The sequence below is a fragment of the Oratosquilla oratoria genome, chromosome 10 (genome assembly GCF_046742065.1).
Source record: "Oratosquilla oratoria isolate Oo_2021 chromosome 10, ASM4674206v1, whole genome shotgun sequence".
NCBI lineage: Eukaryota > Metazoa > Arthropoda > Malacostraca > Stomatopoda > Squillidae > Oratosquilla > Oratosquilla oratoria.
Window position 1 is genome coordinate 26818952 of NC_134786.1, and position 13376 is coordinate 26832327.

General features: G+C 44.0%; 2 protein-coding genes across 2 annotated transcripts; both read right to left on the reverse strand.

Annotated features, from left to right (window-relative positions):
- Nucleotides 1-1566: 1566 nt before the first annotated feature.
- On the reverse strand, nucleotides 1567-2643 carry LOC143028810 (uncharacterized). The gene has a single exon (XM_076191174.1). The coding sequence runs from the start codon at nucleotides 2641-2643 to the stop codon at nucleotides 1567-1569; it is 1077 nt and encodes a 358-aa protein (XP_076047289.1).
- A 226-nt stretch (nucleotides 2644-2869) lies between these two features.
- Nucleotides 2870-3817, reverse strand: LOC143028811 (uncharacterized). The gene has a single exon (XM_076191175.1). It carries the CDS (start codon nucleotides 3815-3817, stop codon nucleotides 2870-2872), a length of 948 nt encoding a protein of 315 aa, XP_076047290.1.
- Between the last annotated feature and the right edge of the window lie 9559 nt (nucleotides 3818-13376).

Sequence of the window (13376 nt, forward strand, 5' to 3'; positions counted from 1 at the left end):
GAAAATACAGAGATAGTGACCGTTAGCAGAAGATAAGAACATGAATTCAGCATCACCATAAGAAATGAGATGATAAAAGACACAAACATCTTCAAATATCTTGGAAGTGTAGTCACTAAGGAGGGCGGAAATAAGAGGGATATTTCAGAAAGAATAAATAAGTTTAGTGCTTTCTGGCCAATAATAAAAGAAAAACATGTACCTTTATAAGCGAAAAGGATTATTTTCAATACCTTCATGACTCCTACCCTAACATACGGTTCAGAAAGTTGGGTAATGACAAAAGTAGACATAAGCAGGATTCAGGCAGCGGAAATGAGACCATTAAGAGTAGTTGGAAAGACGAGGAGAGATAAACTAAAAAAATAAAAAAACGAAGATATAAGGAAAAGCATTTGCGTCTGTTCCATGCTATGCAAAATAGATGCTGCCCAGTTCAGATGGTTAGGAGATTTAGAAAGAATGGATGAAGAAAGAATTGCAAGGGGATGCTGGGAGTGGATGCCGGATGGAAGAAGGCCAAGAGGAAGACCGAGAAAGAGATGGAAAGGAAATGTTGAAGAAGCCCTCAGCAGACATGACTTGCCCAACATCGAAACTCTGAGGGAGGAAAGGGCCTTCCATGATAGAGCCGGATGGAGGAACATGCTGGGATCACTGGCAGGCATAACGCCTACTACTGGGAGCTGAAGTAAGAAGTAAGAGTACACTTTAAGTTTTCCTGGGCACACTAGCACCATAACTGAGTCACTGGAGTGCGATTGACGATACCCAGCGACGGGAATACTGTGTCCTTGTTCATTTTGATTTCACTTAATTCACATTGGCGAGGCAGCGAGGTCCTCAAGGGACGCGTTTTGTGAGAATGCCAAGTGCCTACTCCTGGGACGTGATGCTGGTGGCACTGTGGGTGGGGCATGATGCGCTGTTGGCGGGCATTTTTCTAATCGTTAATTTGCGTGAGGAATACGGCGTAATGTCGGGGCAGAAACTGAGGCAATTCTAGTAGTCTCATGGAATAATTACTAGTCAGAAGGAAAGCGACATATGATACTAACTAGCCTAATTTAAACTAGTCTAGACAAGAAGTGGCAAGCGTGCAGGGGGGTTTTGAAACGCAGTGGGCTCCCCAACAAAAACAATAAGAACAAATGGTAATACATAGGTATGATGCATCAATTATAATACAAAAATACAAGGACACAGAAACATAATTTGGTGAGTTAGTTAAGTTGAGACATTTCAGTTTTAACATATAGTACCTTTGATGACTTCGAGTATGAGCTTACGAAGACATCTTGAAAGACGAGGGGAGGAGATTCCTGAATAAAATCGAGAGTACTTAGACTCAGTAAGGCACTACAACCAATTAGCGTCAAACTCTCACAACAATTGTTGTGGAAAGTAATTAGTGGATGCCTTAAGACTCCCAGCGCCTCCGCAGAGCGAAGGAAAAGTAACAGCTGAAGGGGCTGAAAAGAGACGAAAGAAAATGGGAAACACTAAAGTTGTGACACAGTTATGGAGCAAAGAAGACAGGAAAAGGTATCCTCTACAGCCTTGAAGCTAGGAGAGCTGGCTATTCATTGAGTATGGTGAACCAATCTCCGACACATTGGGCGGCCGCTCTACGTGGTCGGGCACAGGTTGACATAGTTTCGTCGTGTCAGCTGTTGCCGTAGCTGGTGGAATAGCTGGTGGTTCAGTTGGGGCGTCTGTCAGCGTGGTTGGGCTAGGCCGATCTGGAGTGGGCGATATGAGGTCCTCGAACCCACTGGCACTCTCAGTGGGGTCAACTGCTACTAGTGTCGTTTCTTTGTCAACTGTGTCGTACTCGACCTCCTCCTCGGAGAGAGGGGACTCCACAGGTGGTTCTGAGTCATCCGCGGGGGAAGGAGGAGGGTGTGTGTCTATGCTTAGGTTGAGTTCCAGAGGGATGATTTGAGTGACAGAGCGTTCATATTCTCCTTTGGCAGTGCGGACTCTGACGGATCTGATGACATTGTCAGGGCCGGGGAAAACTTGAATGATGTGAGCCAATGAATATTGGTCTTGGGGGACACCATCCAGAGTAAGAAGAACAAGGTCATGGACTCGAGGCACGCGTTGATGGGTCTTAGTGAGGCGAAGGTGGCGTTCTTTTAGACTCGTGACATAATCGTGGGTCCATCTCCTTTTGAATGTTTGTAAGGCATCTGTTAGGAACTGGTATTGTGTTCTTAGTGTGGTAGCAACAAGGTAATCAGGGTTGTCTGAATTAGTGAGTTGTATCTGTGGGGAAAGGGCATTAGTGCGGCCATGCATGAAATGATTAGGAGTAAGAGGGATGTCGTCTGCGGTGCTAACATAGATGAAGGGGTGGTTGTTCATTACGCATTCCAACTCTTGACACAAAGTTCTGAGTTTGTCGTAGGTAGGTGTATGTTTGGGGAGAGCCTTTCTCAGGTTGGACTTTGTGATTCCGACAAGACGCTCGTACACGCCACCTTCCCAGGGGCCAAGAGGAGTGATGAAGGTCCAAAAGGAATGGTGGTTGGTGAAAAATTCCCTGATTTCGGGATGATCCTTGAGTTCTCGAAGAAACCTGTCAGTGTCACCGAAGTTGGCTGCGTTGTCCGATACGGACAGGTGGGGCATCCCCATTCTTGCCGCAAAGCGACGCAATGCTCTAAGGAAATCTGCCACGCTGAGGGAGGTGACTACTTCCAGGACTAGTGCCCGGATGCTGGTGCATGTGAAAACGACCACATAGGCAATGTCAACGTGTGCTTGTTTTAACTTGATGGCTCCAGTAAAATCTACTCCAGTGATGGAGAAAGGTGCACGAAAGTGGATTCTATTAAGATGGAGGCGAGCTGGTGGAGGGAAGTTAGAGGTGGGCCTTGGATACGTCGGCAGTGTAAGCACTGTCTGATGAGAGACTTGATAGTCTGACGCTGGCGAGAGACCAGTAGTCTCTGCGGAGGAGAATATGGAGTGTGGCGGTGTTGATGTGAAGAGAGAGTCGATGTTGCTGCATGATGGTGTGGTTCCATAAAGGACATTTGGGATGCAATAACAGTGGGGGCGAGCGGCCATACTCGGTGGGCATAATAGAGTGTGGTGGTTGACAACGTATGAGACCCTGGTCATCTAGTTTGAGGCCTCTCTGGTAGATCAGGTTTTTGTCATCAGAGGTGAGATGGGTTACTTGCCCTTGTAGATGTTTATATATCCTAGGGAATGAACTGACTTGAGCCAGTCTGAGCATATCTTGTATGGGGCTTTGATAGAGTTTGGCCTTTACTGTAACTGACGCCTTGACTTTCACTGCTTTAAGTAGAATTCTGAAACTGTTGTGCGCTGTTGGAAGATCTGGGAACTGTTCAAGATGGAAAGGCCTCTCTGTTTCCATAACAATGGTAGGCCAGGCGTGTATATGAATGGGGAAAGTGTACGACTCTTGTGGGGGGTATTGGTCAGGGTAGGGACGCCATTCTGGACCCTTAAACCAGAGATTACATTTACCAATAATGCCTGAAACGTTAGTGCCCTTGGAGGCGAGATCAGCTGGATTGTCCTTAGTACTGACATGCATGAGTCGAAGATCATAGTTTTGTACTAACTGTTTGACTTCTTTGGCTCTGTTGAGGACGTATGTTGAGTTGCTGGTCTGACTGCGTACCCAGAAAAGAGCAGATTTGGCGTCAGACCACACAAAGGTGGTGTGATACTGAGAAGGACGTAAGTTCATCAGGTACTTGGCGAGGCGGCTACCAAAGAGAATAGCTGTGAGTTCGAGTCGGGGAATGGTAAGGTCTTCGTTGAGATTGGCCATGTTCTTGGGGGTGACTCTACTCCTTTCAGTGAGGAGACTTAACCTTCTTGTGAGACAGTGTAGGCTGCCACTCCAAACCCTCGTTTGCTTGCATCGCAAAAGATGTGGAGGGTGTGTCGGCTGCCAGGATGTGCGTTGCGAGGAAATAGAAGAGAATCTAGATTTCGGTAGTAGTCAAGGACGGTTGTAAAAGTCTTGATACAGTCTCCACTGAGGGGGGTATCCCATCTTTCGCCTTCTTTTCACAAAATCTGTATGTAGAGTTTACCTGTGAGAGTGATAGGGGCCAGGAAACCTGCTGGATCATACAAGGAAGAGAACAAACCGAGGATCTTTCTCTTAGTCAGGAATTGTTGAGGTTGCTCGAAGGCTTCCTTAAACTGATTGGACATAGCTACTCCGAGTGTGTCTTGTTCCGTGCTCTAACGGGGGCTGAGGTAGTCATGGACTCCGGTAGGTTCAAAGTCATCGATCTTGGCATTGGAGGTACATTGACCTAGGGGCATGTTGGCTTGACTCAAGATCTGCTCTATCTGAGGTATTTCTGTTGCAATATCGTGGACGTGATCGTAGGTAAGTTACAGGTTATCCACATAAAACACGGACTTGAGTTTAGTTGTCAGGGGATGTTCGTATATCTCTAGATGATGTTCAATAGTTTGGTTGAGGAGGTAGGGACTGCAAGTGATGTCAAACAACACCACCTTGAAACGATAGGTTTGTACTCCCTGCATGTCTGGACCCAAGAGGAGAAAGCGGCAGAAGTCTCTATCCGACTCATCTACTCCTATTCTAAGGAAGGCCTTGCTGATGTCAGCCAGGACGCCATAAGTGCCTTCTCAGAAGCGGAGTATCATTTTTTTTTTTTTTTTTTTTTTTTTTTGTGCCAGTGTCATTTAGGGACAGCGCGTTCTTGTGGGCTCTGGACGAATCGTTGAAAATTATCCGGACGGGGGTTGTGGGTGAGTTCTTATAGACTGGGTGGTGAGGCAAGTAGTGTACTTTCCCTCCACATTTGGACCGGGGGATACAGTTTCGATGAATCCAAGTTGGAGGTATTCGTCTAAAATTTTTCGATAGTCTTGATAGAGTGAGGGACGAGGGTTCCTCCTGGGTGGAATTGAGCCACAGCGCACCCATAGTTGATTGCAGGGCGGTCATCATTCTTGAAGGAAAGGCGGATCGTGTAAGCTCCGTTTTCCCTCCTTACTGTCGTCTTGAAAAACTTGATCGCCTTCTCTTCTAGATGATTGTATTTTTCTAATGAGATGCCAACTGTGTCCAAAGACCAGAGTTCGTGTACCGGGGGATCATTGATGGCAATTTCTTCAATTCGGATGCTGTTAAGTGCAACGGTTTCAAAGGGGGGGGGGGGTGAGAGTGTGGTCTTGAATCCAGGGAGGCAATTTGCCCCATACTACATAACCGGCGGGGGTGACAAAAAGTTCGACATCTAGAAAGTGCATAACGCGTTTAAAGACTAATGGTAGGTGATCGCTGCCTAATATAATATTGATATCAGAAGCTTGGTCCGAAGGTGCTTCATTGGCGACAGGGAGACCTTGGGACTTGAGGACCTGAACCGTACGTCGGTAACCGAGCATAGAAATGACCTTACCTACTGAGGGGTGCACTGCCACTTCGATGAGACGTTTCTCCGCACCCAAGTGCAAGTTGAATTCGATTCGACGATGTCGAATTCCCTGAGGTAGTTCTGTCTTGTTAAAGGAATCGATGCGGAAAAGTACGGTCCCCTTTGGATTGAGGTCAAGTTGATCTACAACGGAAGGGTGAATGAATGTGCGTTGAGGCCCACAATCGACGAAGACTTGGGAGATACAGTTTTTGCTACCTTTACTGAGGTGGCCGGTAAAAAATAGGTAAAGCTACAGTGCTCTATACTGATCGTTGGGCGAGGGTTGGGTCGGCGATGACAGTTGTGTTGTCAATAATTGTTGACGATTGGGGCTCATCTTCCGAGGGGACCGAACCAGTGGTGACAGGCTTAATTAGTACTGTCTGGGAACCTTGAGTGCAATTTGTGCAGTCTCATCGATGACTGGTACTGGTTCTGATTGACTCTGACTGATCTCTGGTTCCTGGGCTAGAGTAGTATCAGGTGCAGTGGAAGCTTGGGCTGGCGTGGTGATGGGGACTGAAGTCGCTGGGGTGTGCGCTAGCACTGTATCTGAGGGAACTGGAGAGGACTCCAAGACGGCTGGAGTTTGAAGGGTGGGAGCTTGATGTACTGAAGAAGGGGTGTTGGTGGATCCTGGTGCGTGAACTACGTTGGGCGTGACACTAGGGTTGCCATTGTGGGAACTGGTAGATGTTGATGGAGTAGAAGTTGAGGTACTGGCTTGTATTGCTTTGGTACCAGCTGGCGCTGGTTGCGATGGGGGGTAATATGGGGCCTGATACGGAGTGGGGTAGGCCCCAGAATACTGGAAAAGGGATAATAGTATGGATAGTATCCTGTATCCGGCTGATAACCAATAGGAAGGGGCGTGAGGGGGGAATGAAGATGCCACTGCTGGTTATGCTGATTGCTTGAGGGCACAGCGGAGCCTTATGGCGGGCACCACATTTCAAACAGCCTGTTTGGAAGTCACAATGGTTGGTTTGATGCTTGCTAGAGTACCAGATGGTACACTTACCTAGTGTTTGAAGTCTGTGGGTGCGAGCGGGGATATCATGGTAGACGGTGCAATGTGACGGCCGATGTGAGCCGCTGCAAAACAAACAACTGGATTTAAGAGGTGCCTCATTGTGGGCTACAGGAGCTGGACTAGGTACTGCTGGTGCTGACGGAGAAGAAAGAGGTGCTGTTCTTCTTGTGGTGGGTCTGTGTGCTTGACCTAGGGTCACTGGAGGTGTCAGAGCACGTGTTGGTATCTGTCGAGGTGGTCGAAGTGTTGGCAGAGTAGGAACCGGTGTAGGGACTACTACTGGGACTGGGTGAGCCGCCACGGGGATATGCAGGCGACTGCACGTGGTAGTTTCTGCGTAGACTTTGAACGTCGCGAGAAGCTCAGGCGCATTTAGATCAGAGGTACCCTTGTGTAAGTATATGAACGTGAGAACCTGGTGTAGCATTTTCCGTACCCGGACCACATCCACAAAATCATCGGAGAGGGCTTGTCCTACCACGTTCTTATGATGTTCACTCAAGCTGTCCCAGTCGGTGAGAAATCGTGACAAGTTCTCAAAATTGTTGGCAGGCTGGGGAATAGCAACGAGGAGCTCCTTCTATCCACTGCGTGCAGCCAGAGGCTTGTCATAGGTGTCATGAAGTCTGCGGAGGGCATTGTCATACGCGGCATCGTTATATACAGGGTGGCCGATCAGTTTCTTTGCTTTACCTGTACGGGAGCGCATAAGAGCGTTGAATTTTTCTCCATCTGTATACCTGGGGTTGTCATGGATCACTGTTTTGAAAAAATTCCACCAGCTAGAGAACATTTCTAGGTCCCCATTGAAATGGGGGGATGGGGGGCTGCTGTTCGTCCTTTGTGTAGGCTATGGTGGCGCCTTGACTAGGCTGTTGTTGTATTGCTGGGGCAACGGGGTTTGCACTGGTTATATTTACTCGGGCGTCTGCTCGGGTTCTCAGGTTAAGTAAATTCCTTTCGTGTGGTTTCAGTTGCTCCCCGAGTTCAGCAAGTCGATCATAATGAATGTATAGTGTCCAGGCAGGTTCTTATAACCGCTACACCTGACAACGGGGTTGGCTTTCTTCGTAAATTTCCCGTGTTGTGTTAGGGGAAAGGGCCTCTATGTTGGTAGTTTTGTAAGCGCCAGTATAGTCAATTATGGTTTCCAGGAAGTTCTGAGTAAGGGTGATGAGTTTCGGCAGATCTGTATTTGCACTGGTGTCTTCGGTGGGGCGTTAAGATACTTGGCACTACAAAATGTCCTTGAAACATATACAACCGCGCATGCCTCAGGTACCGAGGATTTTGTAATTTCCACGTTTTTAGATAGTTTTCCGGTTCCTTTCACGACAATCGCGCATATATTTTTTTCATCTCATTTCTAGTAAGAATTACATTTCGTCAAGGAAAGGCATAAACCTTGGACACGACCGCGCATACCCTTTTTTAAAATTACTTTCATTTTTCTGGCGGGACTTACAATTTTCCTCTAGGAAAGGTACCTTGGACACGACCGCGCATATTCCCTTTTTTTTTTTTTTTTTTTTTTTTTTTTTTTTTTTTTCTTAGCGGGACTTTCAATTTTTTGTAGCTCCTTTTTTTTCTTTCTAGGAAAAGGTATAACCTGAAACGTCGTTTTTCCGTAGCTCCTTTTTTCCTAGGAAAAGGTATAACCTGAAACATCGTTTTTTTGTAGTTCCTTTTTTCCTAGGAAAAGGTATAATCTGAAACATCGTTTTTTCGTAGCTCATTTTTTCCTAGGAAAAGGTATAACCTGAGACATCGTTTCACAAAAATAAGCTTCCAAAATATTTTTCGATTCATTTTCCAGTTTTAGATCGCGACACATGCGTTTTCAAAACGGGGTAATTTCCTGTCTCTATTCGTTTTCAAACCGAGGTAATTTTCTTCCTCTATTCGTTTTCAAACCGAGGTAATTTTCTTCCTCAATATATATTTCAAACCGAGGTTATTTTCTTCCTCAATATATATTTCAAACCGAGGTAATTTTCTTCCTCAACATATATTTGAAACCGAGATTATTTTCTTCGTCTTCGTTTTCAATCCGAGGTAATTTTCTTCCTCTATTTTTCAAACCCAGAGGGAACCGACTTCCTCCGTGATTTCATAATTCTCGTTTAATGCCATTAAACCTTAGCCTCAATGGTTCATGTTTTTGCCCGGCAATACATGCAGTAGCTGTTAATACATTCAGTATCATAATACATTCAATAGCCCGCTAATACATTCATAGCCCGCAAATACATTGGCCCGCTAATATATTCATAGCTCGCAAATACATCAGCCCGCTAATATATTCAATGGAGAGGGAATCGACATTCTCACTAGTTTCTTATTTCTGCCTGCAAATTCTTTCGATTTTTCTTTCCTTCTGTTTATTTCGATATTTTTCGTAGAGTTATTCCGATATTGCCGCATATGAAACGTAAGGGTATAGATATCCTCATAAGTTTCAATGTTGCCCGCTTATAATAGATATCCTCATAAGTTTCATTAAACATTGCCCGCTTATAATTTCGAAACCTTGAAGGAATCTCCAAAAATTTCCTACGTCAATTTTTTGACACTCTGATTTTAGGGGAGTACGTCAGGTATACGATTTTTTTCAGGCCACAAATCACACTTTTTAAATATATATATGTATATATACAAGCCCCCGGCTGCGCCGGGGGGCTTGGCCTGCGGCGCTAACGCTAACGCGCCCTGGGCTCCGCCCGTTAAAGCTTAAGATAGTAATATACTGAAGATGTAATATACGAACTTGTTGCACTGAAGATGTAATATACGAAAGCGCTTGATATTTAAGCAACTTTTATTTCTGAACCAACACATTTACATTTCTTAGATGGTTTTGGGGTTGTATCCTCTTCATCACGTCCGCGTTTATTCGAAGATCTAGCCTCTTCTTCTGTGTCGGCATTTCCTCCAATATTTTTTGTGCTAACTCCTGTGCAATCTCTTCAAGTCTGTCGGAATGTGTGTTTACACATTCGGGGAGAATCATATCGATTGCGTCTTCTTCCGAGAGGTTATATACCGGAGCTTCACCAACAGCGGTGGTCTCTGGCACGTCCACTTCAGGATTGAATGAGGTCTCATCAAAAAGCTCCTTATAAACGCAATTGATTGCAGGTTTTGGTACACATACTTCATTTACCTTATGCCAACCTGTATAGAGGATTAATGAATCCCAATTTGTTACCCTTGAACACGCCACGTAAAGTTGCCCGTGGGTTAAACACTGTACCGTATCCAAAAGAAGCCCACAGCGCTCGAACGTTTGCCCTTGCGATTTCTTGATAGTCATTGCATAGCTCAGTTTGACTGGGAATTGCTTGCGCCTCTAAGGTGATCCTAGGTATCATCACCTGTTCCCCTCGGTAGCTTCCACCCAATATTTTACCAACCAAAACATTTTTCTTTAAGTTAGTGACTATGATCCTTGTTCCGTTACATAACTTCGGCGGACAAATGTTACGTATAATCATTAACACACTCCCAACTTTTACCTGAAGACGGTGCAGCGGAAGAAAAGTATAGCGATGAATAAAACATGGATGTTGTAAGACGGTTGTTTGTTCCCTCTTTCTTCCCAGGTTTACATTTTTTCACCATTTTGTATGAGTACCCAATATCCCCATTAGGAATCAGTAAAGGATACTGAAATATGTCGTAAAAGAAGTTGGTGTGGTCAACTATTCTGAGAGGAATTGTTGTATTCTCAGCAGAAGTTATCACTATTTGCAAGGGATCTCTGTTTGGACCAAAGTCAACGATCCCCCCAACTTGTGATGAAGAAGTCGGGAGATGATATACTCCTTTCTGTTCTCTTGTATTGATACCCTCGGCCGATTTGAACGTTATAGACATATTGGGTATCTTACCGTTCCTTTTAACGTATTCGTCAATGAGCTTTCTCGAAGTCTCAACTTCTCTGAGCATACCTGCTAGAGACATATTGTTATCCACCAAGTAATTATACAACTGAGTTATTATAGTTTCGTTTTGTGAAACTTCTTTTAACTCTCTCGCTCGACGCTTATCAGTCTCCTTATTCGACCTATAGCTTTTTTCAGCTCTGAGAGAAACTACACAATCGCGCATACTCTGAGTACGCAACTTGATTTGCTGTTCCTTGTCGTGGTAGAAGTAGAGATCCAAAAATGAATTATCTGATTTCCAGAATGGCTTTTTTTTTTCCAGCAAATAATTCTGGTTTCAGATAACCAATTCTGTGGTACACCTTTCTGAAATGTCTCGCTTGTTTTGAAGCGTACCCGTGGTTTTAAAAGATGTAAAGGAGAATAACGCATTAAAACCGACTAAATTTTGTAGATAACGTTTCGAAAAAGAAGACGTGCCGTCATATAACGCTTTAAGATCTCCTTTAAGTTTCGACAGTAAAAATACTGGTGTTTGACCGGCATTGCAACAGATAGTTCTACGTTTGTTTTTCCACAGCAATGCTTGACAAAGTTTACACCTAAATGCCCCAATTTCACCAATGGAATGAGACGGAACTCCTTGTTTATCAGTCTCTCGCATAGACCCTATGTATGTCGTAGACAACTCTTCTAATGATTCCACAAATATTTGCTTTTTTATATTGAGGCAAATACGCTGTTCGCGCAAGCTATCTAAGTAAGCAATTTCCTCCGGAGAAAAATTCTTTTTAAAGATGTTTGCTCTGTATTTTATTTTTCCCTCTTTTTCCTTCTCTTTTTCTTCTCTTTCTCGTATCCGTTCAGCTTCCCGCTTCGCTTGCGCCTCTTTCTGGGCACGCATAGTTTCTCTCTTTCTTTGGCGTTCTTGCTCTTCTTCGATACGTTTCTTTTGCAGTAAATCCTTTGCTTCTTCTATTATGTTGACATTTTCTTTGATTTCTGCCACTACATCAGTATCCACAGCTTTCTGCGAATGTTGGTATTTAGTCTTTTTAATCGCGTACTTTTTGGCTCGATTTATTCGCCGCATAGCATTGTGAGTTCTTTCCAAATAATACCTTTGGTAATCCCCATGATCCGATTTCCCCCCATGTTTTGAAAAATTCTTATAACCCGCAAAGTAATGTTTTTCGAACTCACACGTATTCTCTTGCGAAATTTCTCCGTCAAACAACTCGAGTTTTTCAAAAGTTTCGTCACTGTACTTGTAATCCTTGTCCTCTTTCAATCTCCTGTTGAATAACAGCAACTTTCGGTGAAACACCTTTATAGATTCCTTTACCGAATACGCTTTAGTGTTACTATACAAACTTGGAAACCCTGAGGCGTGTTCCCTTCGCAGTTCGCCCATCAACTGTTTATTCCTGGTTAGAGATGCTTTCATCATTTTTTTCTTTTCCGCCACCCATTTCCAAAAGTGACGGTTCCTTTGCAATTTTAACTGTGAAGATTCCGGCATTTTCTTCCGAGAACAAACAATAGCACAAAGACACTCGGGTGAAACCCTAAATATACCCTTACACCTGCCAAGCGATGATGTAACCAATTTACCACCGGCCCGCCCCATCTCGGGAAATGACAGATTTTATTTTTATTAAGTATAAGATACCATATATAGATATATCGCATATATCATATATTTCACAAATATCTCATATATGCTCATAACTCATACATTCTTCTAAACAATGTCCTCCTCTCACGAGTGTATTGTTTAGCAATGTATTTGTGGTTAATGTATACAGGTAACTTTAATCGTTAATGTATACAGGGAACTTTATCCCACCGCTGCCACCAATGTCGCGTTCCTTGATTTTGAATATATATAGGTAGGTGCTAGCTGGCCAAGATGGTTAGATCAAGGAACACGAACAAACGTATCTTAACACAACATTCATGGTGGTGAATGAGACTAATGTTTCCTAAATATGTAACTTTTATTTATGTTGTTTTAACTTCAAATTAGATAGTGAATGACTTTGGGTGTGCAGGTGTGCGGGTGTGGGAGGCTGGACTTAAATATTCGATTGTACAGACCTTACAACATCCTGGTTGTAGTCCCAACTGTGACAGCTAATCTCTGAGAGTGCTCAACGAACAAATACTTCGCACTCGGATATATACTCTCTTCATGAACTGATATAACTGACTTTGACTCTATGGTAATAGTTAAGAGTTCTGACAACTTTAAACTGAATACTTTTGGGTGTCCGAGCAGACTGAACTTTACTTTGATGCTGGCTAGGAAGAAACCTCTGAATGATATAGGCTCCTCCTACAACTAATTATGATTGGCTAAGAATCTCTCTGTATAGTACAAATGACCAATGGTGGACATACGGTTTTTGTAAACATCCCCGCCTTCCTCAGACAGGGCACGGTTCATTCGGGGATCAGAGATCACGAATCCATTACAGAAGGGCGACCTCACGAGACAAAAAGTGTTATGGCTTGATAAGGTGCCCAGCGCGCGATGCGATGACGAAAACTAGTATCGACTAGTATCACTGTCTAGTATCAACCAGTGGTGATGATGCCGTCGCCAAACCAATCACCACAATCCCCGTTCCGTTTTTGTCGTCTCTTATAACTCAAGTGGGAAGACTTGGTGGCAGTATTTTTTCTCCCCACCATGGCAGTACGAAATGATAATCACTTGTTGCAAACACGCAGAGCCTTTACATGCCCAAGTGTCACCCCGGGGAAAGTTCTCAGTGACACCGCCCCCCTCCCCTATTACCACTTTCCATCTCCACCATCCCTTACAGCCTGTTTTAGCTATTGGCTTGCGAAATAATTAAACGGATTTTAAAAATTGTATTTAATGTCCCTATTGCAGTAAGGATATAGGAAAAATATTTCATATTCTATTCTAACGCAAAATTCGAATATTACGGTAAAATATTCAGGGCTCCTTTGACCTTTTTTATTATAATTATT